The sequence below is a fragment of the Acanthaster planci genome, linkage group LG11 (assembly GCF_054643075.1).
Source record: "Acanthaster planci isolate LZ-2023a linkage group LG11, COTS_SCS, whole genome shotgun sequence".
NCBI classification, from domain to species: Eukaryota; Metazoa; Echinodermata; class Asteroidea; order Valvatida; family Acanthasteridae; genus Acanthaster; species Acanthaster planci.
Window position 1 is genome coordinate 11,241,116 of NC_141787.1, and position 13,713 is coordinate 11,254,828.

The 13,713-nt window shown below is 38.8% G+C and overlaps 3 protein-coding genes across 11 annotated transcripts in view; 2 read left to right on the forward strand and 1 right to left on the reverse strand.

The window, feature by feature from the left end:
• Window positions 1–8,515, forward strand: part of LOC110984815 (uncharacterized) — a 339,182-nt gene extending 330,667 nt beyond the window's left edge. Inside the window, exons 51-60 of the mRNA XM_087143523.1 lie at window positions 1–238; window positions 720–851; window positions 1,673–1,798; window positions 2,185–2,318; window positions 3,258–3,507; window positions 3,804–3,885; window positions 4,378–4,541; window positions 5,273–5,634; window positions 6,126–6,254; window positions 6,909–8,515. Coding sequence (XP_086999649.1) covers window positions 1–238; window positions 720–851; window positions 1,673–1,798; window positions 2,185–2,318; window positions 3,258–3,507; window positions 3,804–3,885; window positions 4,378–4,541; window positions 5,273–5,634; window positions 6,126–6,254; window positions 6,909–7,019 — 1,728 coding nt within the window. The 3' untranslated portion in view covers window positions 7,020–8,515. The remainder of the gene's footprint in view (window positions 239–719; window positions 852–1,672; window positions 1,799–2,184; window positions 2,319–3,257; window positions 3,508–3,803; window positions 3,886–4,377; window positions 4,542–5,272; window positions 5,635–6,125; window positions 6,255–6,908) is intronic.
• Window positions 12–11,618, reverse strand: LOC110984818 (coiled-coil-helix-coiled-coil-helix domain-containing protein 5-like). Of its 9 annotated transcripts, none has more exons than XR_015427147.1 (7): window positions 11,087–11,296; window positions 10,715–10,750; window positions 10,250–10,390; window positions 9,772–9,941; window positions 9,517–9,602; window positions 6,095–6,228; window positions 12–1,796 (listed from the first exon to the last, which is right to left on the reverse strand). XR_015427147.1 is itself a non-coding variant. In XM_022245353.2 (5 exons), exons 1-5 carry the CDS (start codon window positions 11,502–11,504, stop codon window positions 9,574–9,576), a joined length of 399 nt encoding a protein of 132 aa, XP_022101045.1. In that variant the 5' UTR covers window positions 11,505–11,618; the 3' UTR covers window positions 8,163–9,573. The 9 variants fall into 9 exon arrangements, 7 of the variants coding, with proteins under 7 accessions (XP_022101045.1, XP_022101042.2, XP_022101044.1 ...); XR_015427148.1 differs by having other exon boundaries at window positions 9,517–9,599; window positions 11,087–11,294; XM_022245353.2 differs by lacking the exons at window positions 12–1,796; window positions 6,095–6,228; window positions 11,087–11,296 and adding an exon at window positions 11,482–11,618 and having other exon boundaries at window positions 8,163–9,602.
• Window positions 11,491–13,713, forward strand: part of LOC110984816 (endoplasmic reticulum transmembrane helix translocase-like) — a 21,656-nt gene continuing 19,433 nt past the window's right edge. The window contains exons 1-3 of the mRNA XM_022245348.2: window positions 11,491–11,745; window positions 12,957–13,046; window positions 13,502–13,695. Of these exons, the coding sequence (XP_022101040.2) occupies window positions 11,491–11,745; window positions 12,957–13,046; window positions 13,502–13,695 (539 nt within the window). The remainder of the gene's footprint in view (window positions 11,746–12,956; window positions 13,047–13,501; window positions 13,696–13,713) is intronic.

Genomic DNA, 13,713 nt, shown 5'->3' on the forward strand with positions numbered 1-13,713 from the left:
CTGGATGCTCATTTCAATGCGAGTATGCTCAGAGACTACCAGTCCGTCTTTGTCAACTCCATTACCATGGCTGGCCAGGTAGCTCGGGTCATCATGACCCTGACTTTCCTTCCAAACTCATCTGTCAGTGACATGGAAATCATTGACGCCTTTGTGAGTCGTCTGACTGGGAGAGATAACAATGTCATCCTGCCAGACAGCAGGGTGTTCAACACTAGCTTTGGTGTTGGGGATCCAAGTAAGTGCAGAGCCACTTTTGAATTCTATTATTTCTAAGCAACTGTGACAGAAATTGATGTTATTTGATTTGACAGTTCTCAACCCTAACCATCCTCTAGCCCTCACCATTTGGAGGATTTAGGACTGTTAGAGTAACAAAGTATTTTTACCATAAAGTGCCAAATCATCTACTGTCAGTATAATTTTCCACATCCCGTAGTTACAGGTTAAAGCTAATGACTACACGGTAGAATAGCCATTGACGTATAATATACTGTGCAGCAGTGATGCAGAAATTTAAAAACATACATGTAGCTTTCAAGCCCACTTATTTCAAAGTCTATACCTTTTTGTAACTACTTTCTACTTGCCCGCTATATTTTTGTTATCACCTTACATTTGATGTATAATGTAGCTTCTGCTTGTACCTGACTTTCTCCATCTGCTAAATAAGCCATATCTTATTTACAAAAATTCTTTTTGCACCTTTCGTTTGACAGTCATCAATCCATGTGAAGAAGGCACGTTCCAGTGTCCAGAGAATGCTGTTTGCGTGTTTAATGGCATCAGTAATGAGCATACCTGCATGTGCGCGGATGGGTGGAGCGGATCTGGAAATGAGACCTGCATAGGTTGGTATTATGAATGCAAACTCTCAATTCAAAAGACCTCATGAAATGTATGAACCACTCTATTTTCAACAAAGTAGAATTTATATCTCAGAATGTCTGATCAGGGAAATAAATTTGACCCGTTCTGTGATGATGGGGAATTAAGGGACCCTGCTTTTTCACGCTAAGGGCTTTATTGTGTGGACAGGGTGATTTTTCTTTTCCTGGTTTATTGGCTTCTATTATATCAGTACTTTCACAATTCATACAAGAAACCTAACTGCTACTATGGGTATCTTTAGAGACTTTCTTCTTCGCTGATTTCTTTTTCCACTTCCTGCGTTTAAAGAGCTTTATCTCTGAAAGCCCTTCCGTTAATGTGTATGATATGTTTATGCAAAATCAATATATTTCTAGATTGCAAAATGCCACAGGGTTCAAACCTACACCAAGTGAAAGCTTTTAATGTAACCAATTCAAATGTGCATGTGACTCATTATGAAAAAAGTCCCATTATACCCATTTTTGTAGAGCCGGTCACAAATATTCTGAAAAAATAAATTCAAACCACATCTAACTGTGCTTTGCCAAACATGTTGGTTAGAAGGCATTGTTAACACTTTTGGTATAAATATTGCCTTGGGTATTTGAAACTTTAAAAGCATTAATATCCTGACTTTTCTAATCAAGCTACTGTAGGATTTCGGATCAGACACATGTAAGGTTTCAATATCTCCCTCAAAGAGTGAAGGAATGCATTGCAAATTTAAATACGTAGCAATTATTCTTTATGCTTTGCACAAGTGTAGTTGTTAGAATACCAATTGCTGTTTCTTATTCAGATGTCGATGAGTGTCTGACTGCCCCGTGCACTGGCCGTGGAGAGATGTGTGTCAACTCACCGGGGAGTTACAGTTGTGATTGTCGTGCCATGGATGGTTTCCAGAGGGTTGGAGGCATGTGTGTCTGTGAGTAATCAGAAATCAGTTGCTTATTTTTCTTCAATGTGTCTCTTTCAGCAATTAATACAGATATATAATCCAGGGATCATTTTAATTAAACTAGATCAGAATATAAAGTTTGTAATGATACATTTGACTCTTTTCATGTCAAATCATCACTGGTCTTTTGAAATCTTAGACAAGGACTTAATTCGGGCATGTTTAAAACCATTTACTTCCAAATGGTCCTTCCCTACATTTCAAGTCACAATCAAGACTTGCTATGAATTATAACAGTCAACCTCAGATAACCTCAGAACTCACCGCAACTTTTTTATGCCCCCAAGGGGGGGATTAAAGATGAACTTTTGTATGTTTTACAGTTGGTAATAATTACACTCTTAATTTTTCAGTGTTCATCACATACGATGGACGTTTCACCGTGTACGAGGTCAACAGGATTGCAGGAGATGCCCAGTACCTCCCTGCACTGGGTGACCCAACATCACCAGAATTCCTGGACCTTTCACTAAGAGTCTGTGGTGTGGTAAGTGCTGTGGAACTATTTAGTTGTCTTTATTGTAGTATTGGCCTTTCCACGGTTACATATTTCATTTCTGAGTGGATTATTCTATAACTTTCATGTCCATTGTTTTTGTGACCCTGTTACATCTGGTGTATGATTTTGTAAGCTTAGAGCACATTCTTTAACTTCCAAGAGCCACTACGTAATGAATGTTACCTGCCAAACAAATGCCAGTAAAACTAGTTTTAAAGTCAATTTCAATGAGATATCCCTTGTCATACGACATGGGTCAGGTGTAACAGGGACAGAAAATGCCACACATTGGACCCCAAATTTACAGAACAACCTGAGAATGACTTCAACAGTGGAGGCACCAAAAATGGCTTGGATTGCACTTCACTACATGAACAATACCCCACAAAAACCAGTATGTTCTTCCAAAGTGGCTTCTACCCAATCCTTTAGTCAGGAGCGAAACTTGGAGACAATAAGGACCAGCTTACTACACTTTGCTGCCACTGTGAAGCTAAATGCTCCTTTCTCTGTACCAGTATTATCAGTTTTTAATTTTTTATGATGGAAAAACACATGTAATGTGCAAGAAGCATGAAACTTTATATTTAAGGTAACACATGCACACTTTTATTAAATATATTCATGGAGCCCATTTTATACATTTCAGTGAGGTTACCAGTGCTGTTAGTACTTCAGGCCTGTGACAATTAGTCACCAAAAAGTCACACTTTCTGCCAAATATGCCAAGGAAAACTGCCTAAGAAGGAACTGAATATCCGAAATGTCGATCCTTTGTTGGATTTCATTGAACCACAGTCGACAAGTTAACAAGGAAAGCACTGGTACCAGTGCATCAGCATGCTGATACTGCATAGAGGTAGTGGGATGGTTACGTAAACACCGACCTTCACAATTCATTTGATTCATCATCTTTTGCCTATTTAGATTCGCTACACCATTCTTCTGGAACGCTCCTTGCAAGATTCTTACTACGACTGTCAAGTGATAAACTTCACCATGGCCGACCAAGGCACGGAGGCAGAATTCCTGATCTTGTTCATTGACAACGTGATGACGAGTGGCTCTGAGCTCCAGCAGCTAGTGATGAACCAGTTAGACAGTAACAATGTGATTGTGTCCGGCACTACAACACTGGGCAACCTCACCCTGGCACCATCATCCATTGTTATCACAGGTGCAGGTTCATTTCTTTTCCTGAATAATGCCGTTGTAGTTTATCTCATCAAACTTGATAATGATGCTTATATGGCTAGTCAATCCTGAATAGAAACAATTTCAGTGCTGCATTACTTAAACATTGACACTGACACTTTCTTGATAACCAGTCTTTAGTATTGTTCCGTGTTGTCCCGAGAATCTGCTTGCACTTATGCAAGGAAACCTCTACCACTGTTGCATTTAGAAAAATTGACCCAAACCTGTCCTTCTTGTGTAATGTTTTGAAGTGACCTTTTTCTCTCACATCTTCAGATATCAATCCTGCCTGCACAGACACATACTGTCTGAATGGAGGTACATGCGAGAATGCTGGAGACTTCCGAAGAAACTGCACGTAAGTATTCTAGTACACTGCAGGATTGGTTTCATCATGTTATCCAGTAGAGACTTTTCAGTTCCAGGCAATTCTGTCGGTTTTTGGAACAACAAAAAACAGATTGTTGGAATTTTAAAAGGCCCGCTTCAGCTTGTTTGTTCTGTGTAAATAGAAGACCTTGCTACTAAGAATAAGAGCTTAATGCATAACCGAAAAAGGAAAGTAGAAATCTGGAGTATAAAAAAGAAACGAGTATATGGAGCTTGCATGCCTTTTAGTCATTAATAAAGTTTTATTTTCAAATGTTTTGAAGAAGTGCCTCTTACAAATAGTCAAACTTTTCTACCAAAAAAATGGGTATAGTAGTACAATTCTCTGTCATTTCTTTTTTGACACTGCAGAATGTACTTTGGTGGCATAGTGAACAACCAACAGTTTTGAGGTACAACTATAAAATCTGTTGATTCTTAAAATACTCTTAAAATTTTCCGTAATCTGTTTAAAATGTAGATGTCCTGAGGGGTATGCTGGCAGTAGGTGTGAAATAGCTCCAACAACAGAAGTCCCTATAACTCAACCAGTAACAACACAAGCGGTGACTCCAGCAACTGTTCCAACAGAGCCACCAGACGTTGCAACAACAGGACTACCGCAGACAACAGCAGCACCCGGAGGTGAGATTCTGAACTGTTGCTTTTGACTGGATGAGAGAATGTAGATTTGAAGTAAAGGGGACCAGTTCAAATCAAGCTAAGAAACAAGTGTGTGCAAAAAGTATTTTTACAAGTTAATAAGGAAAGCATACTCAGAGTGAGGTTTTTTGGAGGGGGGGTGGTAAGTGGTGGGTGGGTTGACAACCGATACGAAATTGTAAAACTTTATTAAATGTAAATTGTAGTCTGTCACACACATTAATGAGCAAAGAGTTCTGTTAATGCTGGCACTATGCATTTTAGAAGCTTAACAGCAACAAGTGCTTGTTTGATTACATCATAAAATATATAACTGTCTGCAATGCATGTTTCAATACTGTGAAGATACTTAAGATTTTGAAGTAAGATCTTGATTAAACTTGTGTGTTTTGGTATTAACCCTAACAGTCCGTAATCCTCCAATTTCAATACAATTTTACATACACCGTTGGGGGTTAGGGTTAAGGCAAGTGTAATTTCTTTTTGACACTGCTTTTGCTTTATTTTGATCTCAACATGGTAAACCATGTTTTTAACAGTTAAAAGGCATGCCATAACTGCTAGTGATGTTTAGATGTCCTTGAGGACTAATTGCTGTACAGAAAAAGATCTAAATATTCAGAAAAACACTGACAATCACCTTTAATTGCTTGGTAAATATTGTGTAGATTGTAGAATTATTTTGCTAAAAAATGTGTCCTTTATCTGTTCAGGAGGTTTGACAACACTGCAGATTATAGGCATAGCCTTGGGACTGGCAGCCTTTGTTCTGCTGATCATCCTAATGTGCCTGTGCATGCTTGTGATGGTGCGTCGCCGACAGGCTGAGGCCCGTCGACGCGCAGATTACTTCCAAGCCCCGTCGGACCGCATGAAGATCTTCTACAACCCGCCGCTGGGTGCCACGCGCATCTCTGAGTACCGCGGGTACCTGCAGCCCGATGAGTACCTCGGGGTGGACAATGAGTCTGTCAGTGACGACAGCAGCTTTATTGCCTCTCTGGGCCAGCGTAGCGAGGAGGAGAGTCGTATGCGACATCTTGCCAATGTTATCACTCAGTCTCCATACCTGAATGTAAGCTTCTTGGCAACTGATCTAACGGACAAAAATTTCTGTATGGCTTACAGTATTGCTTGGGAACATTGTCACTTTTTATGTTGTCCGATGCAAGAACATGGAAAAATGCACGCGTTTTACCTTTGAATGAAATCTGTATATATTTGGCGGTTATCCCTCAGCAAACTGCCAAGTCAGTGGGTTTATTGTTGAGTTGGATGCCATGAAATGGTTCAGTTTTTCTTGACTTATCCTTGTTTTAATTTGTTACAACATATCAACACCATTCCAGACCATCATTTTAAAGATTCTTTTCACCGTTTCTTTCAGCAATTTCTTCCGTAGTTTTCAGCTGTCCAAATTCTAAGCCAAGCAAAAATCACAAGGCCATCACCCTAACATTGCTAACAACCGGGTTTTGTCATTTACATTTATCTTGGCGTTCAAAATTAGAATTATTGAATGGGAATTAACTTACTCAATGAAGAGTTGTTCTCACTTTCTCACAGGAGCGTATGAGGGCCAGAATATCCAGTATGGTATCTCAAGAGCCGCCACGTCTCCCTCAGTCAGAATTTGTCCGTCCATATATTGCCACTGGACGAGAAGCTGCTGAAGTTGAAGTACACAGAGATCCGGTAAGACTTTAGTTCAAGCTGGTTGTGTTGTTAATTAAATCACAAACATCATTGCCAATACGGGCAATTCACAATACAGCACACCACCAAGAGTTTGCCGCGACAGGCTACATTTCAAGTTTACAGTTGACAGGCTGCTGCGATTAAGCACACTTTGTACGTAATTTGGGGACATTTGATTGATTGAGGCATTCCCAGCACCACTCAAAACCATCATCGCAATGAGCAATTTCGAATTTTCAAGCAAGATAAATGTTTACGTTTGGAAAAAATTCATGTTTTCAGCCCACAGCATCATGTTTTCGGCGCACAGCACAGTTAGTGAATGAGACTTTGTCGTCTATTTATCCCACAATACACTATGAAAAGGCCTCTCCCATGACAACCTCTTGGTGGCGCACTGCATTGTGAATCGCCTGTATTACATTTTTTCTTATTTTTATTATAAATTTTCTTTTTTGGGGGAGTGTTTTACTTGCTTCATAAAACACTGATTCTGTTCACTGTTTCAGAACTGATTACATGAAATGTTTTTAGATATTTAATAATGTGGCTATGTGGGTGAAGGCAAAATACAGGACCAGTGTAAACTCAGGAACCGCATGATTTTTTTAAAGTGACTGAATTCCAAAATTCAATTGCTTTGTCTCTCAGGAGGATCAACCACCCCGAAGACCCACTGCCAGATTGCCAGAACGCCAGACATCTTTCCGGATACCACGAGCCCAGTTCTACTGGGACTCCAATACTGAAAGCTTCTCTTAAATTTGGACACTGGCCTCCTCAACATGAACTGCTCAGAAAAATCCTGCATTTTCCTCTTCAGCGTCTCTCTAATGTGTGTGTCAGTATAAGGGAAACATCAGTATTAGAAACTATCAGTTCAGACTTTTGCACATGTGCAGAACTTCTTGAATGAGTAGAACACAGCAGTTCATGTTGTTAAAGGCCAAACCAAACATGGATACACTGTACTCCAATTTGCCTTGAAGCAAAAAGGGAGAGCTGAGTCATTAGGTGTGCACCCCAGTCACTCCTTTGGTGCATGGCTAATTGGAGTATATTCCTAACCTGATTTTGTTGCCATTTAAAAAGATTGTGTAAAACATATTTTAACATCTGTGAAGTTTGTAAGGTGCTGCCGTCTTATACTGTGGTCAGTGACAGTGGTGACCAGTCACTTATTGTCAAGTCAGTGCTGTGACTGTGACATTTGTTACCTACACAATCCCAGGAGTGGTTGTGGTGATGACAGACATTGTTTACTTAATATCAAGTGAGGAATGGTGGATTTGACTATTTTTATAAATGCCCAAATTATTTTTATATTTTTACTTAGGAAACTGAATAAACAGCCTAATTTGTGGCTTTCTGGAACACTTTGTGAGACCCCCATTGGATCACCACGACTAGTTCTGTGTAACTTAGTTGATGCCCTTTCAGTGATAAACATTATGATGTAATGAATATTTACAGCAGATGTAATACTAGTTTTTGAAATGCTTGGAACAGAAGATAGCTTTTTAAATGTCCAATTAAAAGTAATTGTCAGTTTTTAAATGATGGTATTTTAAAAATATTTCATGAGAAATGAACTGTTTTCCAGTGTTGAATGTTGGTATAATTGTGTAAGAGGTGCCCAAGTAATTTACAAGTGTTATTTAAAATGCAATTTTCCATTTTTGCACCCCAAGTCCCATTGTTAGTACCAAGAAAGATTAAGCATTTTCTTCATTGTTGATTTCACACTCTTTTCTTTAGCTGTTCTTATATTTTGAACATTTCCATCTTTTTAGTGTAAAAGTAAACAAGACATTTCTAATGTTGTCTCAATTATTTGTTTATTTTCGTATTTTGCTGTTTTTAAACTGTTGTCATGTGCTTTTAAAGAACAATTCTAATACAAAATCACAGGTTTGAATATTTATTGTATAAAACGAACTTACAGATGTGGTTAAACCAAATTTACCCTGGGAATATATTTAAAGGTAATAACTGCAATTCTATGAGCCTTGTATAAAAGGTTACTGAGTTTTTAAGATCTTAGGTCAAGCTACAGTTCAATAATTGTTCAACTAACCAAAGAGCTCAGATAGTTGAAAAGGAAGTGTCTTCCAGCCAATTTTCACAAATAGTATATCTTTAACATCCAGCAATTATTGCAGTATGACCCAGCATTGATCACATTTTATTCTTGTTTTCTACTTTTCTTTATCTTTTCCAATAAAAGTTCTTTGACAAAAGTTTAGCTACAAAGGCAACTTATTTGCATGGGTCTTACAGTGGCATATATAACTGTATTTAGAAATGCACACACAACTTTAGTTCATCACAGATGACAAAATAGTGAATCAACAAGGCACTCGTCAAGGAAACTTGCTTGCCAACACGACTCCATTTTGCACACCTGAATACGTTATCAAGCAACACTGCACAGCTTCGGCAGGGATTTATTATAGTACAGCGTACTTGAAACATTTTATCCCCAAAACGTCTTTCCCAAAAATGGCTATCCACTTTGAAGATTGCAGAAATATAGCAAGTGATAATTATAGAAATTCGTGAATGATCACGTAATTCAATGTAGTGACAAGGGGAGAAGTTTTGACACAAATTACAACTGATATTTGGCTGTGAGTGTTGACTTTTCCCCACAATGCAATGTGTTTTCAATGATTTTCAGCATTCTTATTTTGGTGTAGAGGCATTGTGCGTTGCTCCTACATTTTAATGCTGCGACATGAAACCTGGTAAAAATTTGTTAACACTCAATGGTGGCCACATGACCTCGCCAGCACCACATTGTGGGAAGGATTTCTCTTGGCCGTGAACTTTGGACAAATTTGTGGCGAATTTGGTAGGAGTCCCTACACTGTTGTACAGTGTGTGTGGGGTCTCCCCTGCTACAGCCTCGGAACAAGAATGTATGCCTTGGCCAGCATTATACCGAGGGGACAGTTTCTTTGGTAAGGAAATTTGGGACTGAGTAGGTTTGGACCAGAAATTTGTTTCCGCCGTAACTATCGTTCAATACATGGATAGTCTTCACAGCTGCAAGATGGTAGTGTCATTTACCTGATATGCAGAATTTGCAAGGTAGTATTTATGTAAAGAGTCCTTTCTATAAACCAGCCATGTGACAATATAACAAGTACATGTAAGTTAACTGTGTCCAGCACAACTGTACAGTCCACAAATCATGTGCATATTAAACAGCTTTTTATTTGATCATTCTTTTCAAAATCATTTAAAAAAAATTTACCCAGTATGGATCATGTGATGGGCAACCTGCACAAAATTGCGAAGATGAGAGCTTGTATCACAAGGAATGACTTCCATCTTTTTCTGCTGGAGAAAGAAGGCAAAACATGAACTGATAACGAGAGGATTTTACAATGGTACACTGTATTTTGGAGAGGTTAAAAAAACACCCTGTCAATGCATGTCAATAGGATATGTATTACCACATCAAGATTGTTTTTTCTAATCCAAATGAAAGAGCAACGAAAAAACTCACATTTTTCTAAAACTGCATTTTGTATTCTGTGAGCAGATGAATCGGCACATTGCAAAAATTTGTGCAGTTGGTCCACACACACCGTGACATCTTCTGGGTTCTTTTTGAGACAAGCATCATAGTTGCTGAACTCTGCTACACAGTCACGGTTGATTTGACGAACTACTGGACTGAAAAGAAGCAGACAAGAAGATTAATATTAGGACAATACAAACCACAAGGACAAGATCAGATTAGTGGAAGGGCATTAGTGACACATTGAGACTCAGTACTCCACTACTAATTACCTTCTTAATAATGCTCTAAAATACAAGCATATGGCACACTCTGCCATGCCCTGAAGAGGCTTGACATCATTCATATACGACTGTACATGTATCACTACCTACATGTAGGAATGCCCTCCACTGACATCCGCAGTGAGGTCACAGAACGCCCTCAACAGTTCAGGCAGTCAGCAATTGAGAAATGGACTCACTGGTGATCTGAACAATTGGCAGCCGCCTCCTTCAGCTCAGCACAGGCAGTCTGCCAGTCCTTAGGATGTTCACTGACGCACTTCCCATACAGTTCCAGCTCCGTTCCACAATACTTCATGACTAGAGTTATGACAGCCTCCCTGTGGGTGCAATACACATTTTTTTTTAATAATAGACAAATAATGATAATTGAAAAGCCCACATAATACATGTATATATGCCTGGATTTTGGAGGTCAAAAGCTACAAGCTCACCGTCAGTCATCTTCAATTAAAAAATGAATAGTTTGTCTTCAAAAGGTGGGACTTCCTGCACTATAAATTGGAAAGATTCTGATCATATTGACAGTGGAACCTGATCATGAATGTCTGACTGGTCCCCACTCTTCCAAATGGACCCAGTCTTGAAATGCCCCTGTACTGGAATCTAGATGAGTTTTAACTGAGATCATCACTCGTCCTTACATTTTTGTTGATGTACCATCAATGTCAGTACAGGTGCTGTAAAAAAAAAGACAACAGGTGTACGGTTAGCCTTCATGTTTGAGCTAGCTGCATGTGCTACCCCATTTTACATTCCATTAACCGTATCCTATCTTGTAAAAAAAAAGAAACTGCTGCCTAACCTGTCTTTCACATGTTTAATGACTTAAGCAACATTGGGCAAAATGGTAGAAAGGCATTGTGGAAAGGAAAAAAGGGCAATGTTTGCTACTTTTTCCTTCCCACAGTGCCTTTCTACCATTGTGTAAAAGCACCCATGCAGTATTTGCGATAAGGCATAGGGCTGGCCCCCCTAAACGTTCTTCATAATCATATCATATGATCATTACTTGCATCATTGCATTGGCCCTACCCCCATATACAGTCATCAGAACGCCTAAATGAAATCGATCACACAAAAGCTTCAGTCATTTCAACCCAGCAGCACAGCGAGCAGAAATATTCATCAAGATGTTACAAATTGCAGCACATGTCCCGCTCACCACCGAATGGGCATTGGCGAGCTAGCTAGCTAGCTGCACTCGACTCATTCGTTTGAAAAAATTTACAGAAAAAAGCGAATGACACAGCAAATAAGACCAGCAATTAAAATTGAAATAATCCATGACTAATGATTTTTAAATTATTTCATAAATGCTATAATGAAAATATTGAGAAATTGACACAAGTATGGGGAAAATAATTATAATTGCTGAATTTTATCATATTCAACGAGCGCAAGAGGATACGTTTCAAAGATGGCGGCTTCCATAAGCGATGAGATTCAGAGCATATCTCTCCACAATCTTCGTCCTGTGGTGTTCCACGGTTATATTTTCCCATTTATTTTTCTCTATGGCATTTGGCTGTATTTTTGGGTTGGTGTCTACGGCATAAATGAGTACTTTGAAGCCGGTTTGATCGCTTTAGCAATTGTCGGATGTATTCAGATACTGGTTTGCCTGTTCTGCCATTGGTCTGTGCACGTCCGGTGTTCACTCACGTGTACAACGGTAAGTACAATGGGCCATGATTTTATGGACACATTGCAGTTTCCAAAAATGATGGCCCTTTTTGTCCACATATTCGTCATGATGGTCAGACATAGTCATTGCAAATGTGTGCGTTAACTTGTTAGGTAGTTAAGATAGGCATGATCATGATGGTAGGCCTATATTTTTATATACAGGCCTACGCCTGGTATTAATTACATATTTTTAAAATTTTTACCACTCCATCTCCATTTGGAAAATCAGTTGTTGGCTGGTTGTGGGAAAGGGTATTTCATTTGGTGTAATTTTTCACTCCACCACAACCAAATTAAGTTTAGTAGACCCATATGGTGCTAAACCGCGGCATGCAACTTTTCCTTGTTGTATCAGCTGATTTCCTTGTTTTTCACTTCACTCTGAAAAACACTGTACAAAGTCTTGTAAAGATTGGAATTCCATTGATTTTTGACAAAGTTCAAGTTTCCTGCCCGTAAACCAAGTTGAGAACACATTAAACATGGAAAATATGCTGAGTAGAAACCAGTTTTTCATCTCTACCTACATCAGTTTCCCTGTCCACCTTTCCTTTTCTTTTTTTTTTTCTTTTTGGTTAATATGATTTGTTTCTATACATGTATGTAGCTACATATGTAAGTTGAAAAGCCTTAAAGCTCTTTCATTTCAGATGCAAAAGTGAGCAAAGGTGGAAAAATCAGCTAGGTGGAAAAATCAGCTATGTGAAAAAAGAATTTTTTTCCTTCTTCACTTAAATAAGAATTGGACAAGAAACTATTTTTTTCCCTCCAAACTCCGAATGAGAGAATTAGTGAATTAATGGATTATTTAAAGGTTACTGCTCTCATTATCATCTCAGTCATGTCAGTGGTGATCAATTGCTGCAAATGGGAATCAAAATCCAGAACTTTGTCCAATTTGAAGAACTTAAAGTATTTTCACCGCTCTACATAGATACGTGTATACGCAGATTAATAAGTGATACCCAAATACTATTTCATGCTCTCTAACAGCAAAGTTTGGTTTATGAATCTTACTCCTCTGCCCTAGGTACTCTTGTAGGTCATGGCCACGTGAGATTACTTAATATCCCGAAATCCAACAATTACACTGTGCAGTTTTCTGTTTCCAGTCATTATAATGATAAAAAGATAAAATCTATTGCTTCAAAGATAATTTTAAATGTTTTTTTCTGGATTGTGCATTTTACTGTTCAGGAAAATGATCCTTACAAAGCAGAATGGCTGAAAGTGGTACCTACTGAAAACAATGGATACCCAGATATAATCAAGCTCCATCATGACAAGGTATAGTACCAGACAGAATAAGAGACATATTAACATGTAGTCTGTGGTGTGAACATTAGTGACTGTTGAAAAAAAATTATACTTAACACATAAGATTGAATGTGCATACAATTTTTATCAGCTCTAGGTGCTAAATTGCTCATTATCAGTGAAAATGCAAACATAATCTTCAGGAATGGAGGATGCTGTTAGGTGTAACTGATGAGAGACTGGATTGAACTAGCAAGAAGATTAAGCACTGCTGGGGTTAATCTTTCCCAACTTGACTTGATTGAGCAATAGATACATTGTATCTCTGTTGTTCTCTCATGCATACCTTTTGTCATTAACCCTAACCCTCCTCAATCCTTCACCTGTTGGAGGATTGAGGAGGGTTAGGGTTAAGGGTTCATGTGTGTCATTTGGCCGGAGTACCTTACTGGTACTGAATATTGCCACTTTCAATTTATCTCCAGGCCAAAGAGAGCAAGAAGCCACAGCTTTGGTTCATCTTTCAGAAGACCAAGTACATCTATGATGCTGAGGAAAAGAAGAGATTCCAGTCCGTACAGTTCCCTACAAACCTGCCCCTCAGAGACTATCAGAACTGGAAGGGCTACACAGAAGACACAGAGGTGGCTGAGGCAAAGGACAAATACGGAGACAATGAGTAGGTCCTATGCATTCT